At 50.8% G+C, this 26,864-nt stretch overlaps 1 protein-coding gene across 1 annotated transcript in view; it reads left to right on the plus strand.

The window, feature by feature from the left end:
• Positions 1-2,611: 2,611 nt before the first annotated feature.
• LOC132391013 (START domain-containing protein 10-like) overlaps positions 2,612-26,864 on the plus strand; it is a 63,486-nt gene continuing 39,233 nt past the window's right edge. The window contains exon 1 of the mRNA XM_059963615.1: positions 2,612-2,956. Within this exon, the coding sequence (XP_059819598.1) occupies positions 2,798-2,956 (159 nt within the window). The 5' untranslated portion in view covers positions 2,612-2,797. The remainder of the gene's footprint in view (positions 2,957-26,864) is intronic.

Consider the following 26,864-nt stretch of genomic DNA (forward strand, 5'->3'; position numbering starts at 1 on the left):
AAGAAACAATAACAATAAATAAACAGGTAATAAATATCAAGTACTTGAGATGAAAATTCCTTGGAAGTGAGTCCATTAGTTGTGGGAAAATTCAATGATGGGATGAGGTGAAGTTGAGTGAAGTTATCTCCTTCATGTCAGGAGCCTGATGGTTGAAGGGTAATAACTGTTCCTGAACCTGGTGGTGTGGGACCTGATGGTTGAGGGGTAATAACTGTTCCTGAACCTGGTGGTGTGGGACCTGATGGTTGAGGGGTAATAACTGTTCCTGAACCTGGTGGTGTAGGACCTGATGGTTGAGGGGTAATAACTGTTCCTGAACCTGGTGGTGTGGGACCTGATGGTTGAGGGGTAATAACTGTTCCTGAACCTGGTGGTGTAGGACCTGATGGTTGAGGGTAATAACTGTTCCTGCACCTGGTGGTGTGGGACCTGATGGTTGAGGGGTAATAACTGTTCCTGCACCTGGTGGTGTGGGACCTGAGGCTCCTATACCTTCTTCTGATGCCAGCAGTGAGAAGACAGCATGTCCTGGGTGGTGGGGGTCCCTGATGATGGATGCTGCTTTCCTGTGACAGTGTTTCATGTTGATGTGCTCAATGGTGGTGGGGGGGGGGGTGGTCTTTATCCATGATGGACTGGGCCATATCCAGTACTTCCTGTAGGACTTTCCTTTCAAGGGCATTGGTGTTTCCATACCAGTCTGTGATTTAACCAGTCACTGCACACATATAGATGCTTGTCGATATTTTATACGTCATGTTGAATCTTCACAAACTTCTCACAAAGTAGAGACAATGCCATGGTTTCTTCATTATTTCACCTACGTGCTCGGCTGAGGACAGGTCATCTGAAATAATAACACCATGGAATTTAAAGTTGCTGACCCTTTCCAATGCTGATCCTCCAATGAGACCTGGCTCATGTACCTCTGGTTTCCTTGTCCTGAGGTCTATAATCAGACACTGAGTGAGAGGCTGTTGTTGTGGTGCTACTCAGCCAGACTTTCAGTCTCCCTCCTGTTTGCTGATTTATCACCTCCTTTGAGCAGAGCAACAGCAAAGACACAGACTCGCAGATATGCCAAAGACTACGCGTTCACTTGGTATTTGACATACCACAGGCTCTCTCTCTCTCTCTCCTTAATAAGGGAGAAAGAGGTGTCTCTGTTTCACAGCAAGAGGGGAAACAATTACATTACAAAACATTACAATTACATTATAAAAAACCATTACAAACAACTTGCTGGGTTACGATGTTAAAAATCCGTAACATCGCTTTTTCTGAGCTATGTGCTGAAAGATCTCCAGTCTCTGGGCCCACAGCCTTAGATCTTCCATCTCCCATGACACACCAGTCTTCTGCCTGGACACCGACCTCTGACCCCCCCCCCCCATCTCCAGAGCCATGAAAACTCAGGCCCCCGAAGGCGAGTGAAGCTCTCTTAGGCCGAACTCTTGGCGTGCTGAATAACGGCCATTCCTGAAACCCCATTCCCGCAAAGAACCGTAGTCAGTGTGCAACTCCAGGTCATGGTCTTCAAAAGAACCCTGAAAGGGGAAAATAGGGATATTAAAGATGGAGATATTGTAATGGGAATGGGAAGTGAAATTAAAATGGGTGGCCACTGTGAGATCCCACTTGTTCTGGTGGATGGAGCGTAGGTGCTCAGCAAAGCAGTCTCCGAATCTACGTGGCATCTCTCCGATATACAGGAGGCCACATCGGACACAGTAAATGATCCCAACAGACTCACAAGTGAAGTGTCACCTGGAAGGAGGGTTTGGGGCCCTGAATGGTGGTGAGGGAGGAGGTGTAGGGGCAGGTGTAGCACTTGTTCCGCTTGCAAGGTTAAGTGCCAGGAGGGAGATCAGTGGGGAGGGATGAATGGATAAGGGAGTCGCATAGGGAGCGATCCCTGTGGAAAGCAGAAAGTGGGGGTTGGGGTGGGGGAAGAGAAAGATGTGCTTGGTGGTGGGATCCCGCTGGAGGTGGTGGATTGTGGGAGGAACCCTGAGGACCTGGAGGAAACCCTCTTCAGGCAGCCCACTATTAATACAAGAAGTTCTGCAAATGGGAGGAACTCAAGCCAAATCCGACAGAAGGGTCTCGACCCGAAACGTCAACTACTCATTCATTTCCACAGATGCTGCCTGACTTGCCGAGTTCCTCCAGAATTTTGTGCGTGATACTCCATATTGAAATCAGATAGAACTTTGGTTCAATGTAACTTGGTCCGAAAGCTAATTTTCACGGCAGTTATACCCTGGCGTAGTTGCAGCAGCGCTGGACTGCGGGGGCGAGAGGTCCCGAGTTCGAATCCGGCCGGGTCCCTTGCACGCTCTCCATCCGTGCCTGGGTTGAGTGTCTCCCTCTCACACACACACCCTGAGTATGAAGGCCTACAGCAGAAGAAAGCTTGGACTCCATCGCCAGTAACTGGGAGGCAGCACTGAGGAGCGACGGGCGCTAGGGCCACGCGGATTTCCCTGCCCAGTCTCACCGCCCCGGAGTGAGCTGTCAATCACCCGTCAGTTACCGCCGCTCCTGGCTCGAAGTGACGGGTTCATTTAAACCTGAGAGACCACAGGCAGACTCCATTTAAAAACAAAACTGCCCCCCCCCCCCCCCCAAATCTGCAAGGAATCTCCATTCTTTTGCATAGCTCCTCCCTTTGTGTTTTTCTTTTGCAAAGAGAGAGAGGGGAAATACGCGTTTATCTGATCCAGTGGAAGTGTTTGGGAAACGCGGTCCGTGGCACTGAAGCGGGAGCCGGAACAGGTGCAGGAAGGGGCGAATGGCCAGGGAATCCGTGCAAGTCCCCGACGATGTGGATTTTACCTCTTTCAGGGAGGAATGCAATTCCGACAAGGGTTGGTGTCTGAAATACAAACGCTCCGGGATCACCGTGTGGGTGCAGATGACGGAGGAGGAAAAAGCGTTGCATAAAATTAAGGTAAAATCAAAACAAAAACCTCTCAGATGGCGTTGGATGTACGGTGTGTTGCAAGTAAATACGGTGGCATTTCACCCCCGACACTGTACCCAGAGATGAGGATCAGCTCTTGCTAGCGTCTGCAGCCTGTTTGCGTCCCTCCTCAGCTGCCCGCGGCCTCTCTGCACTTCCCCATCCATCATCACCCCCGTCCCCAACCGGCTGAACTGTCCTACCTGCGCGGATCTTCCCCTCTCACAGACCGGGAGGCTCCGGCTCGGAACCGCGTGGCATCGGTCTTGCCCGGCGTCTTTTGAAAGTTTCACCTGAAATCTGCTGCTCGCCGGGACTCGAGGGCCCGAGTTATTGGGAGAGGGTGGCTAGACGCGTTAGAATGAGGAACAGACTCGGCGGGCTGAATGGCCTAATTCTTCTCCTCTGTCTTGTGAACCCAGTAGAAGTTCTCAGTTACGGGAGAGGTTGGCTAGACGGAGGAGAATGAGGAATGGACTTGATGGCCCGAATGGCCTAATTCTGCCCCGATGGCTTATCGAGGTGTACAAAATCATGGGGGAGGGTGTAAGATAGGGGGAATGCACACAGTCATGGGGGAATTCCCTCAGGGTTGGGAGAATCGAGAACTTACAGGGCAGAGGGTGAAGGTGTTCGGAGAGATTTTTAAAAATCCCGAGATGTACAGGTGACTTTTCCACACGCAGGGTGAAGCCGCAATGTTCCCTCTGATTTTTGTTTACAGCTGTGCGAGGTCTGAGCAGGACTTTCTTACACAGCCTGAAAACTGTGCGGCACTTTAAATGTTTCTTGTAATATATATGCCACAGAACCAACATTGATAGCACACATACTTTTTTATCATTAATTGAAAGGTATGATGAAATACAGAACAAGAAAGAAAGTCTGTTGGGTTTAGTAAACTTCTCCCAGCTGCCTACAGTTCCAGCTGTGCAGCAACAAAGGTGAAGTGCGCGGGGGCATTTCAGTTACTGCGCGGTCACGCACCCGACAGGGAACGGTGATGGTGGGTATGTGGCACAGGGTGCCAGAGGAAGTGGCAGAGGTGGATGCATTGAAAAGGCCCTTGGGGCAAAGTTTAGTGGGTCATGGGTCAAACACAGGCAAATGTGACTGGTACATACACAGAAGGGTGCGGGAAAAGGGCCAGGAACATCACGAAGGATCCCACCCACCCTGCTCACGGATTGTTTGTCCCACTCCCATCAGGGAGGAGGCTACGTAGCATCCACACCAGGACCACCAGACTCAACAACAGTTACTTTCCCCAAGCAGTGAGGCTGATCAACACCTCCACCCACTAACCCACCCCTCCACACCCCCAACCACCACTACTTTATCATTTCCTGTCAGAATCACCTTATGTAGAGACACACCTGTGTATAGCTTCACTTTATGGACATAAAATCAATAAATGAACGTAAGATATCTTAGGTATTTATATTTATTGTGTTTCTTAAATTACTGTGTTCTTTATCTTACTGTGTTTTTTTTGTGCTGCATCAGATCTGGGGTAACAATAATTTTGTTTTCCTTTGCATTTGTGTACTGGAAATGATATTAAACAATCTTGAATTAAATCTTAAACGTTAACTAATCTTAGTTGGAAGTCTTGGACGAGTAGGGCTGAAGGGTCTGTACGTGGCTGCCCATCCACAGAGTGAGCCGCTGTTAATGTACAGACTCCTACTGGAGCCCCTCCTTTGCCACTTACCACGTACCCCGTTTTCTTGGACTTTGTCCCCGTTTTCCCACTTGCACTGAGAGATTTTCAAACCTCCCGCATCCCCTCCCACATCCCTGTTGAATTTTTCAGCCAAGTTCTCTCCTGAAAGGCCCCACCAAGTCTTCCTGAGCTCAAGGCACCTCTCTGGCCAGTGCATGTCCTCTTCTCATTAGAGGGAGCAGACTAACTCTCCTCTGTGTCTTACTGCCATTAGAGTGAGTGCAGGAGCCTGAGGACACACACTCAGTGATTCAGGAGCAGCTCTTCTGCTCTGCCATCTGATTTCAAAATGCACAAAGATCCTGTGAACTCTACCTCACTGTTATCTTTTTCTCTTTTATGACTACTTACTTAATTTAGCTTTTTAAATATACATACTTGCTGTAATTTACAGTTTTAAAATTATTGTGTATTGCAATGTACTGCTGCTGTCAAACATCAAATTTTGCAACATATGCCAGTGATATTAAATCTGATTATAGTCAGATATGGTCACCGAATTACAGGAAAGATGTCAACAAAATAGAGAGAGTACAGAGAAGATTTACTAGGATGTTACCTGGGTTTCAGAGAAAGTTAAAGAGAAAGGTTGAACAAGTTAGGTCTTTATTCTTTGGAGCGTAGAAGGTTGAGGGGGGACTTGATAGAGGTATTTAAAATTATGAGGGGGATAGATCGAGTTGACGTGGATAGGCTTTTTCCATTGAGAGTAGGGGAGATTCAAACAAGAGGACATGAGTTGAGAGTTAGGGGGCAAAAGTTTAGGGGTAACACAAGGGGGAACTTCTTTACTCAGAGAGTGGTAGCTGTGTGGAACGAGCTTCCAGTAGAAGTGGTAGAGGCAGGTTCGGTATTGTCATTTAAAAAAAATTGGATTGGTATATGGACAGGAGATGAATGGAGGGTTATGGGCTGAGTGCAGGTCGGTGGGACTAGGTGAGAGTAAGCGTTCGGCACGGACTAGAAGGGCCAAGATGCCCTGTAATTGTTATTGTAAGATGTAATTGTTATATGGTTATATGATTCTGATGAGGCTACTGTTAAATGGGTGTGTTGCTGGGTGGCGTGGGTCTTTGAGCCGGTGGGCCTCTTTCAAAGGATTCAAAGGTCCTTTTAATGTCAGTGGAATGGATACAATATACACCCAGAAGTACTTTTTCTTTGCAACCATCCATGAAAACAGAGTACTCCAAAGACTACTCGTTCACCCGGTATTCAACAAACCACAGGCTCTCTCTCTCTCTCTCTCTCTCTCTCTCTCTCTCTCCCCCTAATAAGGGAGAAAGAGGTATCTCCGTTTCACAGCGAGAGGGGAGACATAACAAACAACTCGCTGGTTTACGATGGTAGAAGTCCGTTGTGTTGTTTTTCTGAGCTCTGTGCCCAAAGAACTCGGGTCTCTGGGCACACAGCCAGAGATCTTCTGTCTCCCATGACGCACCGATTTCCTGCGGAGGCACCGACCTCGAGTCCACCCCCTCCAGGGCCTCGAAATCCCACAGCTCCGAAGGCGAGCTTGTCTCCTCGTCCACATCCTTGGCATATCGAAGACAAGAGTGGGTCCCATCCCCGTAAAGAACCAGCTCAGGGTCTTCAAAAGAACCCTGAAAGGGGAAAATAGAGATATTAAAGATGGAAATAGAGCTGTTTCCGAAGGTGCAAGAAAAGGGGTCGCCATTAGATGCCATTGTCTCTCCTAAGCTCCTCCTTCTCACTGTATCGCTAAATAAATAATAAAATATTGCAGGCCCTTCAGTCAATGATGTTGTGCCGAACTTTTAACCTACTGTCAGATCAATCTAACCCTTCCCTCCTATGTAGGTCTCCACTCTTCATTCATCCCTGTCCCATCCTTAGATCCTTGTCCCAACATTACACCCCAAGTCTTGTACTCATTACCCTGGGAGGTGTGTCAAGACGTCTTCTTCACCACTTGAACTACCTGAGTTGCCAACTTCAGGAACTGTAACTGCTCCAAGTCCTTCTGTTCTATAACATGTTTTACAACATGCTCCGGGGCCCAGTCGTTTACTGTGTATGTCTGTCCCTGGTTTAACTTGCCAAAATTCGACGACACACACTTGTCTGTGTCGAATTCCGTGTTGGCCCATTTCCACAGTTCACTTTGGTTCTATTGTAATCATTTGGATATGGGTGCAATCTTTGCAGGTGACCCAAACCTTTGAGGTGCAGCCAACTGTGAGGAGGATTGTAACAAGTCTCAGGAGTAATAGACAGCTGGTGGAGTGGGCAGGGACGAGGCAGATGAAGTTTGATGCAGAGAGAATTGGTTTATATTTCAATACACACAAAGTACTGGAGGAGCTTAGCAAGGGAGGAAACATCTATGGAGGAAATAAACATTTTCTCTGTACAGTTTTTTATTTATACGAGGGGCGATTGATAAGTTTGTGGCCTAAAGTAGAAGGAGATGAGTTATACAGCTCTCGTTTCATGCACATGCAGTTCAACTCTTTGAGTGATTACGCAGAAAGTTTGAAGTTAATAACTCATCAGGGTGATTGATAAGTTCATGGCCTAAGGTAGAAGGAGATGTCATTAACTTCAAACTTCCTGCATAATCACTCAAAGAGTTGAACTGCATGTGCATGTAACAAGAGCTGTATAACTCATCTCCTTCTACCTTAGGCCATGAACTTATCAATCACCCCTGCTGTGGACACTCTACGGAGGTCCAAGATCCGTATGCTCCACGACCGCTGGACTAAGTGGGTAAATGTAGGAGGTGACTATGTTGAAAAATAAATGTGCTATGTTTTCTAAAATTGACTCCTTCGACCTTAGGCCACGTACTTGTCAATCACCCCTCGTAACCCATGATCTCTAGTTCCAGTCTCATCCAAGCTTAGTGGAAAACATCTGCAAGACTTTACCCTACCTATTATCATCATTATAAGCTGTGTCGTATGACGTAGGCGATCATGGTCTTTGACCATGATTGTTCTTGGCAAATTTTTTTACCGAAGTGATTTGCCGTTGTTTTCTCTGGGTGGTGTCATTACAAGATAGGTGACCCCAGCCATAGTCAAAGCAGTTGCTGCACCTTGCCCAAGAGTGACCTGCAGGCTAGCAGAGGGAAGGCTGGCTTACACCATCTTTGGCAGAGATGTATCTCCACTCAGCTTATTCTCCTACACTCCAAGGAATAAAGTCCTAACCTATTCAACCTTCCCTTATAACTCAGGTCACCCAGTCCCGGCAACATCCTTGTAAATTTTCTCTGCACTCTTTCAATCTTATTGACATCCTCCCTGTAGGTAGGTGACCAACACTGCACACAGTACTCTAAATTAGGCCTCACCAATGTCTTATACAATTCAGCTAACATCCCAACTCTTGTAATGTACTTTGATTGATGAAGGCCAAAGTGCCAAAAGCTTTCTGTATGACTCTATCAACCTGTGACTGCACTTTCAATGAATTATGGACCTTTATTCCCAGCTCCCTATGGATCAAATTAAATTTATTATTGAAGTATGCAAAGATTCATTTTCTTGTGGGCATTCACTGAAAATTGAAGAAGTACTGTAGAATTTATGATAAACTATGCATACAGTCTGGCAATGTGTAAGAGAAGACAAACTGTGCAATTAATAAACAAATTAATAAATAATACCTACCAAGAACATGATTTGTTAAGAGTCCTTGAAACATTGTTGGCATTTAGGGCCGCAACGAAGGTCCTCCATCTCTAGCGGTGTTCACTGCTTCCTTCATCGTGTCAGTAGCTTCTTCTCGTTTCTCACTGCTGTCATTCATGTAAGTCCCGGTGGAGACTCAGGAATATCGTCACACTCAGCTGTAGAAAGATTCTTCATTGCTGTTTCCATACCAATGATGTTTGACCAGTCAGGGTTGTTAGCCCTGAGCTTAACCCCTGAACCTGGAGGACTGGTGGACCACACTTAGTTTGGCCTCTACCCTTTGACCTGCTTGGCGTGGGTGACCCTACCAAGAGCATAAGGCTCTGACTCGAGTCAGCATAGCTCTCCGGGTCATTGAGGCACATAAGCCTCCAAACCCCTCGGCAAGGTTATGATCCACTTGGAGGTAAAAGTGAGTCAGTAGGTTGCAAAATCAGGTTAGAGTTGAGGAGAGTGAAGTTAACCACAATGGATCAGGAGCCTGATGGTTGAGAGGTAGTAAATTGGTGGTGTGGGACCTAAGGCTCCTGTTCCTCCTTCCCGATGGCAACAGTGAGAAGAGAGCATGATCTGAATGATGGATACTACAACTCCACGTAAATGTGCTCAGTGGTAGGAGGACTTTTCCTGTGTTGGACTGGGCTGTACCCACCACTTTCAGTCCCTGTGTTTTCATACCAGGCCATGATCCAACCAGTTAGCTTGCTGTCCACTAAGTATCTATAGATCATTATCATCTGAGTTATGTTCCCTACTCCTGCTCTCATTGGGCTGAGGGTGCAGAAGCCTGAAGTCCCTCACCACCAGGTCCAGAAACTGGCTTCTTCCCCTTTACTTTCCTTTCCTATCAGCCCAAAATTCCTCTCCATGGGGAGAAACAGCACAGAAACAGACCCTTCAGTCCATGCCAAACTGTTATCCTGACTAATCCCATCGACCTGCACCCGGACCATAGTCCTCCACACCCCTCCCATCCGTGTACCTATCCGAACTTCTCTTAACCATTGCAATCAGACCGGAATCCATTATTTATTTAGCAGTACAGTGCAGTGTAGGCCATTCCAGCCCCATCTCCACAACCCTGATCAACTCTGATCGAGTCAAAGGACCATTTACCATGACCAATTAACCTACCTGGTACGTGTTTGGACTGTGGGGGGGGGGAGGAACTGAAGCACCCGGTAAAACCCACACATTCCACGGGGGGTGGGGTGGGGGGGACGTACAGGGGCTCCTTGCAGAGCGATGTGGGAACCGAACTCGGAATTGCGGAATGCCCCGAGGTGTAATGGTGTCGTGCTAACTGCTGCAGCCAGAGGTGATCGGATTCATTTGTTTGTCACGTGAACAGTGAAAAGCGGCGGGAATGAGTGGCGGGCGAGGGTTGCCACACATGGCATGCCCACAGTTCTCAGCAGAACAACACAGATCACAACAGGTGCCAAAACACAACAGCAGTAAAACAAGCCCCTTCCTCTCTCCCCCCCCCGCCCCGTCTGTCTGTCTCTCTCTCTCGCACACACACACACACCCATTGGACTTCTTCCCCACTATCGTTTGACCTTCAGGTTCCAATCTTCGGCTGTCGTCCCCAGGTCGAGTCGATGGTGGGACCCGAAATGCGGGCTCCCGCTCACCAGCCCTCATGCCTCCTGTTTCACATCAAAATCCAATTCCAGGGACCTGTGACAGCATAACATCCACAGACGTCCTTCATCAGCTGTCCACGTCACTGGACATCAAGTGTGGAGCGGAGGTGTAGACTCTGGATGTCCTACCCATCTCCACGTTGGGAGAAATGACTCCTTCAATCTACCGAATACTGAAAGGTCCGGGTAGAATGGACATGGAGAGGATGTTTCTTATCATGGGGGAGTTTAGGACCAGAGGGCACAGAGAGGGATGTCCATTTAGAACAGAGGTGAGGAGGAATTTCTTCATCTGGAGCAGGAATTCCCAACCTTTAATTATGCCATGGACCAACACTACTATGCAAAGGGGTCTATAGACTCCAGGTTGGGAGTGCCTAAAGTGGTGGGTGGTGAATCTGTGGAATTCATTGCCACCATTGGGTATATTGGGTTCTTGATTAGTCAGCGTATCAAAGGTTACGGGGAGAAGGCAGGAGAAGGGGGTTGAGAGGGATAGTAAATCACCCATGATGGAATGGCATAGCAGACTCGATGGGACAAATGGTCAAAATCTGCTCCTGCATCTGATTGTCTTATGATCAGCTAGTGAAGGGGTGAAGAGTATTTGTCCAGGCTCATGGCTGCTGTGAGAGGGAGAGGAGGACGAGATGGCCGGTGTGAGAGGGAGAGGGTGATAGGGCTGGTGTGAGAGGGAGAGGGTGAGAGGGCCGGTGTGAGAGGGAGAGGGTGAGGGGGCCGGTGTGAGAGGGAGAGGGTGAGGGGGCCAGTGTGAGAGGGAGAGGGTGATAGGGCTGGTGTGAGAGGGAGAGGGTGATAGGGCTGGTGTGAGAGGGAGAGGGTGAGGGGGCCGGTGTGAGAGGGAGAGGGTGATAGGGCTGGTGTGAGAGGGAGAGGGTGAGAGGGCCGGTGTGAGAGGGAGAGGGTGATAGGGCTGATGTGAGAGGGAGAGGGTGATAGGGCTGGTGTGAGAGGGAGAGGGTGAGGGGGCTGGTGTGAGAGGGAGAGGGTGAGGGGGCCAGTGTGAGAGGGAGAGGGTGAGAGGGCCGGTGTGAGTGGGAAAGGGTGAGGGGGCCGGTGTGAGAGGGAAAGTGTGATAGGGCTGGTGTGAGAGGGAGAGGGTGAGAGAGCTGGTGTGAGAGGGAGAGGGTGAGGGGGCCGGTGTGAGAGGGAGAGGAGGGTGAGGGGGCCGGTGTGAGAGGGAGAGGAGGGTGAGGGGGCAGGTGTGAGAGGGAAAGTGTGATAGGGCTGGTGTGAGAGGGAGAGGGTGAGAGAGCTGGTGTGAGAGGGAGAGGGTGAGGGGGCCGGTGTGAGAGGGAGAGGAGGGTGAGGGGGCCGGTGTGAGAGGGAGAGGGTGATAGGGCTGGTGTGAGAGGGAGAGGGTGAGAGGGAGAGGGTGAGAGGGCCGGTGTGAGAGGGAGAGGGTGATAGGGCTGATGTGAGAGGGAGAGGGTGAGGGGGCCGGTGTGAGAGGGAGAGGGTGAGAGGGAGAGGGTGATAGGGCTGGTGTGAGAGGGAGAGGGTGATAGGGCTGGTGTGAGAGGGAGAGGGTGAGGGGGCTGGTGTGAGAGGGAGAGGGTGAGGGGGCCGGTGTGAGAGGGAGAGGGTGATAGGGCTGGTGTGAGAGGGAGAGGGTGATAGGGCTGGTGTGAGAGGGAGAGGGTGAGGGGGCTGGTGTGAGAGGGAGAGGGTGAGGGGGCCGGTGTGAGAGGGAGAGGGTGAGAGGGCCGATGTGAGAGGGAGAGGGTGATAGGGCTGGTGTGAGAGGGAGAGGGTGATAGGGCTGGTGTGAGAGGGAGAGGGTGATAGGGCTGGTGTGAGAGGGAGAGGGTGAGAGGGCCGGTGTGAGAGGGAGAGGGTGATAGGGCCGGTGTGAGAGGGAGAGGGTGATAGGGCTGGTGTGAGAGGGAGAGGGTGAGGGGGCTGGTGTGAGAGGGAGAGGGTGAGGGGGCCGGTGTGAGAGGGAGAGGGTGAGAGGGAGAGGGTGATAGGGCTGGTGTGAGAGGGAGAGGGTGAGAGGGAGAGGGTGATAGGGCTGGTGTGAGAGGGAGAGGGTGAGAGGGCCGGTGTGAGAGGGAGAGGGTGAGAGGGAGAGGGTGATAGGGCTGGTGTGAGAGGGAGAGGGTGAGAGGGAGAGGGTGATAGGGCTGGTGTGAGAGGGTGAGGGGGCCGGTGTGAGAGGGAGAGGGTGAGGGGGCCGGTGTGAGAGGGAGAGGGTGAGAGGGCCAGTGTGAGAGGGAGAGGGTGATAGGGCTGGTGTGAGAGGGAGAGGGTGAGGGGGCCAGTGTGAGAGGGAGAGGGTGAGGGGGCTGGTGTGAGAGGGAGAGGGTGAGGGGGCCGGTGTGAGAGGGAGAGGGTGATAGGGCCGGTGTGAGAGGGAGAGGGTGAGGGGGCCGGTGTGAGAGGGAGAGGGTGAGGGGGCTGGTGTGAGAGGGAGAGGGTGATAGGGCTGGAGTGAGAGGGAGAGGGTGATAGGGCTGGTGTGAGAGGCAGAGGGTGAGGGGGCCAGTGTGAGAGGGAGAGGGTGAGGGGGCCGGTGTGAGAGGGAGAGGGTGAGGGGGCCAGTGTGAGAGGGAGAGGGTGATAGGGCTGGTGTGAGAGGGAGAGGGTGATAGGGCTGGTGTGAGAGGGAGAGGGTGAGGGGGCCGGTGTGAGAGGGAGAGGGTGATAGGGCTGGTGTGAGAGGGAGAGGGTGAGAGGGAGAGGGTGAGAGGGCCGGTGTGAGAGGGAGAGGGTGATAGGGCTGATGTGAGAGGGAGAGGGTGATAGGGCTGGTGTGAGAGGGAGAGGGTGAGGGGGCCGGTGTGAGAGGGAGAGGGTGATAGGGCTGGTGTGAGAGGGAGAGGGTGAGAGGGCCGGTGTGAGAGGGAGAGGGTGATAGGGCTGATGTGAGAGGGAGAGGGTGATAGGGCTGATGTGAGAGGGAGAGGGTGAGGGGGCCGGTGTGAGAGGGAGAGGGTGAGAGGGAGAGGGTGATAGGGCTGGTGTGAGAGGGAGAGGGTGATAGGGCTGGTGTGAGAGGGAGAGGGTGAGAGGGAGAGGGTGATAGGGCTGGTGTGAGAGGGAGAGGGTGAGGGGGCTGGTGTGAGAGGGAGAGGGTGAGAGGGCCGGTGTGAGAGGGAGAGGGTGATAGGGCTGGTGTGAGAGGGAGAGGGGGCCGGTGTGAGAGGGAGAGGGTGAGGGGGCTGGTGTGAGAGGGAGAGGGTGAGGGGGCCGGTGTGAGAGGGAGAGGGTGAGAGGGCCGATGTGAGAGGGAGAGGGTGATAGGGCTGGTGTGAGAGGGAGAGGGTGAGGGGGCCGGTGTGAGAGGGAGAGGGTGATAGGGCTGGTGTGAGAGGGAGAGGGTGAGGGGGCCGGTGTGAGAGGGAGAGGGTGAGAGGGAGAGGGTGATAGGGCTGGTGTGAGAGGGAGAGGGTGAGGGGGCCGGTGTGAGAGGGAGAGGGTGAGAGGGAGAGGGTGAGAGGGCCGGTGTGAGAGGGAGAGGGTGAGAGGGAGAGGGTGATAGGGCTGGTGTGAGAGGGAGAGGGTGAGAGGGAGAGGGTGATAGGGCTGGTGTGAGAGGGTGAGGGGGCCGGTGTGAGAGGGAGAGGGTGAGGGGGCCGGTGTGAGAGGGAGAGGGAGAGAGGGCCAGTGTGAGAGGGAGAGGGTGATAGGGCTGGTGTGAGAGGGAGAGGGTGAGGGGGCCGGTGTGAGAGGGAGAGGGTGAGGGGGCTGGTGTGAGAGGGAGAGGGTGAGGGGGCCGGTGTGAGAGGGAGAGGGTGATAGGGCCGGTGTGAGAGGGAGAGGGTGAGGGGGCCGGTGTGAGAGGGAGAGGGTGAGGGGGCCGGTGTGAGAGGGAGAGGGTGATAGGGCTGGTGTGAGAGGGAGAGGGTGAAAGGGCTGGTGTGAGAGGGAGAGGGTGATAGGGCTGGTGTGAGAGGCAGAGGGTGAGGGGGCCAGTGTGAGAGGGAGAGGGTGAGAGGGCCGGTGTGAGTGGGAAAGGGTGAGGGGGCCGGTGTGAGAGGGAGAGGGTGAGGGGGCCGGTGTGAGAGGGAGAGGGTGAGAGGGAGAGGGTGAGAGGGCCGGTGTGAGAGGGAGAGGGTGAGAGGGAGAGGGTGATAGGGCTGGTGTGAGAGGGAGAGGGTGAGAGGGAGAGGGTGATAGGGCTGGTGTGAGAGGGTGAGGGGGCCGGTGTGAGAGGGAGAGGGTGAGGGGGCCGGTGTGAGAGGGAGAGGGTGAGAGGGCCAGTGTGAGAGGGAGAGGGTGATAGGGCTGGTGTGAGAGGGAGAGGGTGAGGGGGCCGGTGTGAGAGGGAGAGGGTGAGGGGGCTGGTGTGAGAGGGAGAGGGTGAGGGGGCCGGTGTGAGAGGGAGAGGGTGATAGGGCCGGTGTGAGAGGGAGAGGGTGAGGGGGCCGGTGTGAGAGGGAGAGGGTGAGGGGGCCGGTGTGAGAGGGAGAGGGTGATAGGGCTGGTGTGAGAGGGAGAGGGTGAAAGGGCTGGTGTGAGAGGGAGAGGGTGATAGGGCTGGTGTGAGAGGCAGAGGGTGAGGGGGCCAGTGTGAGAGGGAGAGGGTGAGAAGGCCGGTGTGAGAGGGAGAGGGTGAGGGGGCCGGTGTGAGAGGGAGAGGGTGAGGGGGCCAGTGTGAGAGGGAGAGGGTGATAGGGCTGGTGTGAGAGGGAGAGGGTGATAGGGCTGGTGTGAGAGGGAGAGAGTGAGGGGGCCGGTGTGAGAGGGAGAGGGTGATAGGGCTGGTGTGAGAGGGAGAGGGTGAGAGGGAGAGGGTGAGAGGGCCGGTGTGAGAGGGAGAGGGTGATAGGGCTGATGTGAGAGGGAGAGGGTGATAGGGCTGATGTGAGAGGGAGAGGGTGAGGGGGCCGGTGTGAGAGGGAGAGGGTGAGAGGGAGAGGGTGATAGGGCTGGTGTGAGAGGGAGAGGGTGATAGGGCTGGTGTGAGAGGGAGAGGGTGAGAGGGAGAGGGTGATAGGGCTGGTGTGAGAGGGAGAGGGTGAGGGGGCTGGTGTGAGAGGGAGAGGGTGAGAGGGCCGGTGTGAGAGGGAGAGGGTGATAGGGCTGGTGTGAGAGGGAGAGTGGGCCGGTGTGAGAGGGAGAGGGTGAGGGGGCTGGTGTGAGAGGGAGAGGGTGAGGGGGCCGGTGTGAGAGGGAGAGGGTGAGAGGGCCGATGTGAGAGGGAGAGGGTGATAGGGCTGGTGTGAGAGGGAGAGGGTGAGGGGGCCGGTGTGAGAGGGAGAGGGTGATAGGGCTGGTGTGAGAGGGAGAGGGTGAGGGGGCCAGTGTGAGAGGGAGAGGGTGAGAGGGAGAGGGTGATAGGGCTGGTGTGAGAGGGAGAGGGTGAGGGGGCCGGTGTGAGAGGGAGAGGGTGAGAGGGAGAGGGTGAGAGGGCCGGTGTGAGAGGGAGAGGGTGAGAGGGAGAGGGTGATAGGGCTGGTGTGAGAGGGAGAGGGTGAGAGGGAGAGGGTGATAGGGCTGGTGTGAGAGGGTGAGGGGGCCGGTGTGAGAGGGAGAGGGTGAGGGGGCCGGTGTGAGAGGGAGAGGGTGAGAGGGCCTGTGTGAGAGGGAGAGGGTGATAGGGCTGGTGTGAGAGGGAGAGGGTGAGGGGGCCGGTGTGAGAGGGAGAGGGTGAGGGGGCTGGTGTGAGAGGGAGAGGGTGAGGGGGCCGGTGTGAGAGGGAGAGGGTGATAGGGCCGGTGTGAGAGGGAGAGGGTGATAGGGCTGGTGTGAGAGGGAGAGGGTGAAAGGGCTGGTGTGAGAGGGAGAGGGTGATAGGGCTGGTGTGAGAGGCAGAGGGTGAGGGGGCCAGTGTGAGAGGGAGAGGGTGAGAGGGCCGGTGTGAGTGGGAAAGGGTGAGGGGGCCGGTGTGAGAGGGAAAGTGTGATAGGGCTGGTGTGAGAGGGAGAGGGTGAGAGAGCTGGTGTGAGAGGGAGAGGGTGAGGGGGCCGGTGTGAGAGGGAGAGGAGGGTGAGGGGGCCGGTGTGAGAGGGAGAGGAGGGTGAGGGGGCAGGTGTGAGAGGGAGAGGAGGGTGAGAGAGCTGGTGTGAGAGGGAGAGGAGGGTGAGGGGGCCGGTGTGAGAGGGAGAGGAGGGTGAGGGGGCCTGTGTGAGAGGGAGAGGAGGGTGAGGGGGCCGGGGTGAGAGGGAGAGGAGGGTGAGGGGGCAGGTGTGAGAGGGAGAGGAGGGTGAGAGAGCTGGTGTGAGAGGGAGAGGAGGGTGAGGGGGCCGGTGTGAGAGGGAGAGGAGGGTGAGGGGGCCTGTGTGAGAGGGAGAGGGTGAGAGAGCTGGTGTGAGAGGGAGAGGAGGGTGAGGGGGCCTGTGTGAGAGGGAGAGGGTGAGAGGGAGAGGAGGTTGAGACGCTGGGTGTGACAGAGAGGAGGAGGGTGAGTCGCCTGCTGCCATGTGGCACTGTTTACTGACTGTGCAACAGTCCCATTCCATTCTCCACAAACCAGGATGTGCTCATTAATAGCCCAACCTGTTGGTTATAATGCGGATTCCAATGGCTCACAGCAACACTTCACAGTCAGAGTCAGGTTAATTATCACTGACTTAGATGACTGGACATAGAACATGACTCAGTACAGACTCTTCTGCCCACAATGTTGTACTGGCCTTTTAACCTACTCTAAACTCAATCTGACCCTTCCCTGCTACACCACTCTCCATTTTCCTGTCATCCATGTGACTTTTGAAGAGTCTCTTAAATACCTCCAATGTATCTGCCTCTACCACCACCCCAGCCGGGCATTACACGCAGCCACCACTCTCTGAGTAAAATACCTACCTTGACATCCCCCCCCCCCATACTTCTCCCCAAACCCCAAAATTATGCCCCTTTGTATTAGCCATTTCCACCCTTGGGAAAGAGAGCTGGCTGTCCATTTGATCTATGCCACATTATTTCTGTCGTCTCCTCTCATCCTCCTTCATTCCAAAGAGAAAAGCTTCAGCTCTCTCAACGTTTCCCATAAGACATGCTCTGTGATCCAGGCAGTGTCCTGGTGAATCTCCTCCACACTCTCTCTAATCTAGGCAGTATTGTGGTAAATCTCCTCTGCACCCTCTCTAATCCAGGCAGCATCCTGGTGAATCTCCTCTGCACCCTCTCTAATCCAGGCAGTATCGTGGTGAATCTCCTCTGCACTTTCTCTTATCCAGGCAGTATTGTGGTGAATCTCCTCTGCACCCTCTCTAATCCAGGCAGCATCCTGGTAAATCTCCTCTGCACCCTCTCTAATCCAGGCAGCATCCAGGTGAATCTCCTCTGCACCCTCTCTAATCCAGGCAGCATCCCGGCGAATCTCCTCTGCACCCTCTCTAATCCAGGCAGCATCCTGGTAAATCTCCTCTGCACCCTCTCTAATCCAGGCAGCATCCAGGTGAATCTCCTCTGCACCCTCTCTAATCCAGGCAGCATCCTGGTAAATCTCCTCTGCACCCTCTCTAATCCAGGCAGCATCCAGGTGAATCTCCTCTGCACCCTCTCTAATCCAGGCAGCATCCCGGCGAATCTCCTCTGCACCCTCTCTAATCCAGGCAGCATCCTGGTAAATCTCCTCTGCACCCTCTCTAATCCAGGCAGCATCCAGGTGAATCTCCTCTGCACCCTCTCTAATCCAGGCAGCATCCCGGCGAATCTCCTCTGCACCCTCTCTAATCCAGGCAGCATCCTGGTGAATCTCCTCTGCACCCTCTCTAATCCAGGCAGCATCCTGGTGAATCTCCTCTGCACCCTCTCTAATCCAGGCAGCATCCTGGTGAATCTCCTCTGCACCCTCTCTAATCCAGGCAGCATCCTGGTGAATCTCCTCTGCACCCTCTCTAATCCAGGCAGCATCCTGGTAAATCTCCTCTGCACCCTCTCTAATCCAGGCAGCATCCAGGTGAACCTCCTCTGCACCCTCTCTAATCCAGGCAGCATCCTGGTAAATCTCCTCTGCACCCTCTCTAATCCAGGCAGCATCCTGGTGAATCTCCTCTACACCCTCTCTAATCCAGGCAACATCCTGGTGAATCTCCTCTGCACCCTCTCTAATCCAGGCAACATCCTGGTAAATCTCTGCATCCTCTCTGATCGAGCAGCATCCAGGAAAATCTCCTCTATATCCTCTCTAAAACTTACACATCCTTCCCATAGTGAGGCGACCAGAAATTAACACGATGTTCCCAGAATACACAAATTCTTGTTTTGCGGCATGGGAGTTATGGGAGCAGGGCGAGGCCATTTGGCCCATCGAACGCTATAGCATTGCACCCTAACACCACAGGGGTGAAAGAAAATGGAGGGGAAATTAGATGAACGATTAATAACCCTTTGCCATGGTTGAATGGCGGGGCTGGATCGATGGGTCAGCCGGCCTGTTTCAGCTCCTAGATCATGCTAGAGGTGTATACAATGATAGGAGGCAAAGACAGACAGAGTGGAGCGTGCAAAGTCATAACATTACTGAGTGAAGAGTCTCTGGGATAGGCAAATGAATATCAGAATCAGGTCTGTTACCTCAACGTTTTGCAGCAGCAGTACAGTGCAACATGTAAAAAAACTGTGAATTTCAAACGAAATAGTGACAGAAGGGATTAATAAATAGTACTCACTGTCCACTCAGAAATCTGATGGCCGAGGGGAGGAAGCTGTTCCTGAAATGTTGAACACAATCAGTAGAAATTGACTGGAGTCTTAGGTGCCATACCAAATCTCCTCCAACTCCGAATGGAGGAGGGCCACTGATGTGTCGTCTTCATGACTGCATCGGTATGCTGGGCCAGGATAGATTCCCTGAGACTTTAACACGAGTTGTAGGAAAGCAGCATCCATCGTCGAGGACATTGCACCATCCAGGCCAGGAAGAAGGTACAGGAGCCTTGGGTCCCATACCACTAGGTTCAGGAACAGTTATTGCCCTTCAGCTGTCTGGCTCTTGAAACAGGTGGGTGCCATGGTAGCGTAGTGTTTAGCGCAACAGTTCGGGTCATCGGAGTTCAGAGTTCAATCCCAGCTACTCCGTAGAGAGTTTGTACATCCTCCCTGTAGACTGCGTGGGTTTCCTCCGGGTGCTCTGGTTTCCTCCTGCAGACCGAAGACGTACCGGTCGGTAGGTTAACTGGTCATTGTGAATTGTCCTGTGATTAGGCTCGGGTTAATTGGGGGTTACTGGGCGACGGAGTTTGAGGAGCTGGGTGGGGCTGTCCCATGCTGTACCTCACTCAACTTCACTCACCCCATCAACGGGCTGCTCCCACAACCTATGGAGTCACTTCAAGAACTCTTTATCTCATGTTCTCAATAGTTATTGCTGATTTATTTATTATTATTTCTTTTTCCCTTTTCTATTTGCACGGCTTGCTGTCTTTTCCACATAGGTTTCTATCTCGTGTGCAACTTTCAATTGATTCTGTTGTGTTTCTTTGTATTTACTGTGAGTGCCCACTAGAAAGTGAACTGTGGGGTTGTACGTGGTGACATCTATGTACTTTGATAATAAATTTACTCTGAAGCTTCGTGGATTCAGTGTCTGTCGGGGAGACAGAGCAACTCTTCGCCACACAGAGTTTCCTGAGGGATGTGGCTGGTGTAATGGGGAAGGGAATCTATGGATAGGATGCTTTAAAGAGATTACTTTACATCGTGAAATTGCGTCATTTGCGCTAACAACTGACACGGTCCATCGCCAACATAGCCCATCCACAACTCTCTATCCCTAATCTTTGGAATATGGGAGGAAACTGGAGCACCCAGAGGAAACCTACGCTGTCGTAGGATAAACGTGCAAACTCCTTATAGACAGCAGTGCGAATTGAACCCAATTCTCAGAAGGCTTTTGATACAGTCCCATGCAGGAGAGTGGCTCACGCATGTGGATCTGGGTAACAAACAAGAACAGATTAATAACTAACTTATCAAGTCCTGCTTTATTGTCATGGTCATTCATGTTAGGTCAGGGTGGAGATACATCACTACCAAAGGAGGTGTAAGGTGCTCTTTCTCTCCACTAGCCTGCAGGTCGCCCTTGGGCAAGGCGTAGCACCCGCTTAGCCCCCTGATCAGGGTCACATGAACCCATGAGAGCAGATGGTGGATGGTCGTATGAGCAGCCGGTGCAGATCACAAGTCCTGGTTATGTGACCACTGACACCAGGCAATTTCTCAAGAGTATTGATAATGGTTGGGGTCACCCATCTTGTAAAGACACTGCCCAGAAGAAGGCAATGGCAAACCACTTCTGCAGAAAAATTTGTCAAGAGCAACCATGGTCATGGAAAGACCGTGATCACCCATGTCATACAACACATAATAAACGAACATACACATTGCAGAGCAGATTCTGTGAGCCGAATAGCCTAACTCTGCTCCTATGTCTTATAAACACCAAGAAGTTACAAGTAAGTTAACATTAAACTTAAAATAACATAAACTATACAGAACTGGTACAGGAAAACACTATAAACAGCGTGACCCCAGTGCAAGTTGGAAATGAGGTCACAGGGCTTTTTCGGTCAGTCTAGTCAGAATCAGAATCAGGTTTATTATCACTGACAGATGTCGTGAAATTTGTTGCTTTGTGGCAGCAGTACAGTGCAATACATAAAAGTACTATAAACTAATGAGGAATATTTTAAAAAGTTAAACTAGTGCAAAGAGAGAGAAAAAAATAGTGAGGTAGTTTCATGGGTTCATTGTCTGTTCAGCAATCTGATGGCAGTGAAGAAGCTGTTCCTGAAACGTTGATAGTGTGTCTGCAGGCTCCTGTACCTCCTCCTTGATGGTAGCAATGAGAAAAGGGTGCATCCATAAGACATACAGTGCCTATAAAAAGTATTAATTCCCCCTCCCCGCAAGTATTCATATTTTATTGTTTTACAACATTAAATCATTGTTGATTTAATTTGGCTTTATTGACACTGATCAACAGTAAAAGACTCTTTCGTGTCAAAGTGAAAACAGATCCCTGCAAAGTGATCTAAATTAATTACAAATATAAAATACAAAATAATTGATTGCATAAGTATTCACCAAATCATCACTGGCGCAGCCAACTGGTTTGAGAATTCACATAACCAGTTAAATGGAGATCACTTGTGTGCAGTCAAGGTGTATCAATTCATTGTAGTAAAAATAGAAACATAGAAAACCTACAGCACAATACAGACCCTTCAGCCCACAAAGCTGTGCTGAGCATGTCCCTACCTTAGAAATTACCTAGGGTTACCCATAGTCCTTTATTTTTCTGAGCTCTATGTACCTGTCCAGGAGTCTCTTAAATACACCTGTATCTGGAAGGTCCAACTGCTGGTGAGTCAGTATCCTGGCAAAAACTACGCCATGAAGATAAAAGAACACTCCAAACAACTTTGTGAAAAGTTTATTGAAAACCACAAGTCAGGAGATGGATACAAGGAAGTTTCTATGTCACTGAATATCTCTTGGATTACAGGTAAGTCGATCATCACGAAATGAAAAGAATATGGCACAGCTGTAAATCTGCCTTGAGCAGACTGTCCTCAAAAACTGAGTGACCATGCAAGAAGAGGACAAGTGAGGGGTGTCACGAAGAGACCTATAACTGGAGGAGTTACAAGCTTCAGTGGCTGAGATGGGAGTGACTGTGCATACAACAACTGTTGCCTGGGTGCCTCACCAGTCACAGCTTTATGGGAGAGTGGCAAAGAGAAAACAACTGTTGGGAAAAAAATCTCATATGAACTATTGGCTAGAGTTTGCCAGAAAGCATGTGGGAGTCTCTGAAGTCAGCCTGAAGAAGGTTCTATGGTCTGATGAAACCAAAATTGAGCTTTTTGGCCATCAGACTAAATGGTATGTTTGGTGTAAGCCAAATGCCACACATCATCAAAAACACACCATACCTACCGTGGAGCATGGTGGTGGCTGCATTATGCTGTGGGGATGCTTCACTGCAGCAGGCCCTGGAAGGCTTGTGAAGGGAAAGGGTAAAATGAATGCAGCAAAATACAGGGAAATCCTGGAGGAAAACCTGATGCAGCCTGCAAGACAAATGTGACTTGGGAGAAGATTTGTTTTTCAGCAAGAGCATGACCTCAAAGATGAAAACTCCCAAGTGGAGTGAATACTTTTTATTGGGACAGTAGGAACAGAATTGGGCTGTTTGGCCCATCGAGTCGGCTCTGCAATGTCATCATGGCTGATCCATTTTTCACTCTTAGCCCCAATATCCTGCTTCCATGTAACCCTTCATTCACTGATCAATTCAGGAATTCATCAACCTCTGCCTTAAATATACGTAAATCCTTGGCCTCCACAGCTGCCTGTGGCAAAGAGTTTCAGAGATTCACACTCTGTGGCTGAAAAAATTCCCTCCTTCTCACCTCCATTCCAAAAGGACATCCCTTAATTCTGAGACTATGTCCTCTGGTCTTAGACTCTCCCACCATAGGAAACATCCTCCACATCCACTCTTTCAATGCCTTTCACTATCCAATAGGTTTCAATGGGATCACCCCTCAATTCCAGTGAATACAGGTCCAAAGCCATCAAATGTGCTTCATATGACAAGCCATTCAATCCTGGAATCAGTTTTGTAAACATCCTTTGAACCCTCTCCAGTTTCAGCACATCCTTTGTAAGACGAGGGGCCCAAACCTGCTCATATACTCCAAGTGAGGCCTCACCAGTGCTTTATAAAGTCTCAACGTTACATCCTTGCTTTTATATTCTAGTCCTCTTAAAATGTTTGGTAATATCACATTTGCCTTCTTCACCATAGACTCAGCCCTCAAATGAACCTTTAGGGAATCCTGCACAAGGACTCTCAATTCCCTTTGCGTTGTAGTTTTTTGTATTTCTCTCCATTTAGAAAACAGTTAACCCTTTCATTTCTTCTGCCAAAGTGCATGACCACACACTTCCTGACACTGTATTCCATCTGCCACTTCCTTGCCTGTTCTCCTAATCTGGCTGTCCTTCTGTAGCCTCTTTACCTCCCTTCACTTATCTTTGTATCGTCTACAGCCTTTGCAACAAGGCCATCAATTCCATCATCCAAATCATTGACATGTAACTTAAAAAGAATTGGTCCTAAACAGAACCCTGTAAAACACCTGTCACCGGCAGCCAACTAGAAAAAGACTCCCTTTATTTCCACTCTTTGCCTCCTGCCAGTCAGCCACTGCTTTATCCACGCTAGAATCTTCCATGTAATACCAGGGACTTGTAGCTTCTTAAGCAGCCTCATGTGTGGCATCTTGTCAAAGGCCTTCTGAAATCCAAGCACACGACATCAACAGATTCTCTGTTGTCTATCCTGCTTGTTATTTCTTCAACGAATTCCAACAGATTTTTCAGGCAAGATTTTCCCTTGAGGAAACCATGCTGAATACGGCCTATTTTATCATGTGCCTCCAAGTACCCTGAGACCTCGTCCTTAATTATTGACTTCAACATCTTCCCAAGCACTGAAGTCAGACTAACTGGCCTATAGTCTCCTTCCTTCTGCTTCTCTCCCTCCTTGAAGGGTGGAGTGACATTTGCAATTTTCCGGTCTTCCAGAACCATTCCAGAATCTAGTAATTGTTGATAGATCATTACTAACGCCTCCTCAATCTCTTTGGCCACCTCTTTCAGAACCCTGGGCTGTACATCATTTGGGGTCCAAGTGACTTCTCTACCTTCAGACCTTTCAGTTTCCCAAGAACCTTCTCTCTAGTAATTGTAACTTCACACACTTCATGACTCCTGACACCTGGAACTTCCACCATACTGCCAGTGTCTCCCACAGTGAAGACTGATGCAAAATTCAGTTTGTCTGCCAATTCCTTGTCCCCCATTACTACCTCTCCAGCATTGTTTTCCGGCAGTCTGATATCCTATCTAGTCTTCCTTTTACAGTTACGTATCTGAAAAAGCTTTTGGTATCCTCTTAAGTATTATTTGCTAGCTTACTTTTGTATTCCATCTTTACCTCCTTAATGACTTTTTAGTTGCCTTCTGATGGTTTTTAAAAGTTTTGCAATCCTTTGACTTCCCACTAACTTTTACACTATTTTATGCCCTCTCTTTAGCTGTTATGTTGACTTTGATTTCTCTTGTTAGCCATGGTTGTGTTATCTTTAGAATGCTTCTTCCTCTTTGGGATGTATATATCCTGTGCCTTCCGAATTGCTTCCAGAAATTCCAGCCATTGCTGCTCTGCCATCATCCCTGCCAGTGTTCTTTTCCATTTCTATTCGGGCCAACTCCTCTGCCTCTGTAACTCCCTTTACTCCACTGTAATGTTGATACATCTGACTTTAGCATCGCCTCAGATTTCAGGGTGAATTTGATCATATTATGATCACTTGTCCCTAAACTCTCCAATGATTGCACAACACCCAATCCAGAATAACTGATTCTCTCATAGGCACTTTAGAAATTCCCCTCCTGGAATCCAACACCAAACTGATTTTCATAATCTACCTGCGTATTGAAATCCCGCTATTGTAAAGTTGCCCTTTTGACTTAACTTTTTTATCTCCCGTTGTAATCTGTAGACCACATCCTTACTACTGTTTGGGGATCTGTATACAACTCCCATCAAGGAAATTTTCACCCTTGCAGTTCCTTAGCTCTAGTCACAATAATTCAACACCTTCTGACCCTTTGTCACCTCTTTCTAATGATTTGATTTTATTTTTTTACCAACAGAGCAACACCACCCTCTCTGCCTTCCTGCCTGTCCGTTCAGTACAACGTGCATCCTTCAACATTAAACTCCCAGCTTTAATCTTCTTTCAGCCATGATTCAATGATGCTGTCAATGTCATACCTGCCAATCTGTAACAAGTTCATCTATCTTATTCCGTATACTGCGTGCATTCAGCTACAACACCTTCAGTCCTTTTCGATTTTGCCTACTTTTTATGTAACAACTCATCCTGATGACTGTAATTTTTCCCCATCATCAGCCTCTCCTTGCTAGGAGTCTCACTACACATTTCCTCTGTTTGTAAACCAACTTCCTCACCCTCAGCACTATCTGATACCCACCCTCCTGCCAAATTCGTTTAATCCCACCTGAGCAACCCTAGTCCCCCTGCCCCCAAGCATATTGGACCCCTTGGGTTTAGGTGTAACCCGTCCCTTTTCGTACAGGTCATACCTTCCCCAGAAGAGATCCCAATGACCCATAAGTCTGAGCCCCTGTCCCCTGCACCAGGTCCTCAGCCATGCATTTATCTACCACATCATCCTATTCCTACCCTTACTGGCATGTGGCACAGGCAGTGATCCCAGAGATTACTACCCTGGAGACCCTGTTCCTCAGCTTTCTACCCAACTCACTAAAATCTCTCCTCAGGACCTCCTCACCTCGTCTCTCCATGTCATTGGTACCAAAACTTCTGGCTGCTCGCCCTCGAGAATGCCATGGTCCCTGATTCTGGGACCAGGAAGGCAACGTACCATCTGGATGTCTTTATCTCACCCGCAGAACCTCGCCACTGTCCTCTGACAATGGAATCTCCTATCACCACTGCAGCCCTCCCCGCCTCTCTGCTCCCCTGAGCCACAGCACCAGACTACCAGAGACCCATTGACTGTGGCTCCCCCACTAGGTCATCACCCTCAATAGTGTTTGAAGTTCTATAATTATCACCGAGGGAACGGCCATGGGTGTGCATTCCCCCCCCCCCCTCCTTCCTGCTGACAGTCACCCAATTACCTGTCTCCTGCAAGCTCAGGGTGACTACCCTTTCTGTCACCTCCTCACCCTCCCGTACCAGGCAAAGGTCATTGAGCTGCAGCTCCAATTCCAACACGTTCTCTCAGCGGCTGCAGCTCAGTTCAGCTGGAGCAGATGTGTTTAACTGGGAGACTGAAGAACACTGCCCTGGGGCCGTTCTCGCTAAACTATTATGCCCTAACAGATGAGGAATGAACAAATAATGGGAGAGGGAGAGAGAGAAAAATAAAAAAAAGAAATTTACATTTTACCTCACTGAAGCCTGACGAGCCAAGGCCGCTCTGAACACTGGCACACTCCAAGTGAATGGCTGCTCCACTTGCATTTGAATTGTTCTCGTTGGCCCTTTCCAGTGAATTCCTCTTGCTGATTGGTGGCTCCTCAACTCAGAGAAACTGCCACGAAACTCTGCCTTCAGAATCTCAATCATCATCCTGATTCCAAAGTTGCTCTTTTTACACACCCTTGCTGTGAATTGACCAACTCAGAGAAAGCTGACCCGAAGCTCTGCTTTTTCAATCTTGAACGCGGACATAACTGAAAGGTAATCCAATTACAAACAAGAGAAAATCTGCAGATGCTGGAAATCCAAGTCACACACACAACAATCTGGAGGAACTCAGCAGGCCAGGCAGCGTCTATGAAAGGAGCAAACAGTCAACGTTTCGCGCTGAGACCTTTCATCAGGACAGGAGAAAAAAGAGGAATCAGAGAGGGGGAGGGAAGGGAGAAACACGGGGTGACAGGTGAAATGGGGGGGGTGAAGTAGAGAGCTAGAAAGTTGAATGGTGAAAGAGGTAAAGGTCTGGAGAAGGGGAAGTCTGATAGGAGAGGACAGAAGGCCATGGAAGAAAGATCGGGGGGAGGGGGGAGCACCAGAGGGAGGCGATGGGGAGGCAAGGAGAGAGAGGAAAATGGGAATGGTGAAGGGGGTGGGGCTAATAGCGGAAGTTCAAGAAATCAATGATCATGCCATCAGTTTGGACGCTACCCAGACAGAATACAAGGTGTTGTTCCTCCAACCTGAGTGTGGCCTCATCGAGACAGTAGAGGAGGCCGTGGATGGACATATCGGAATGGGAATGGGAAGTGGAATTTAAATGGGTGGCCGCTGGAAGATCCCGCTTCTTCTGGCGGATGGAGCGTAGGTGCTCGGCGAAACGGTCTCCCAATC

Source organism: Hypanus sabinus, chromosome 3 (genome assembly GCF_030144855.1).
Source record: "Hypanus sabinus isolate sHypSab1 chromosome 3, sHypSab1.hap1, whole genome shotgun sequence".
Classification (NCBI taxonomy): domain Eukaryota; kingdom Metazoa; phylum Chordata; class Chondrichthyes; order Myliobatiformes; family Dasyatidae; genus Hypanus; species Hypanus sabinus.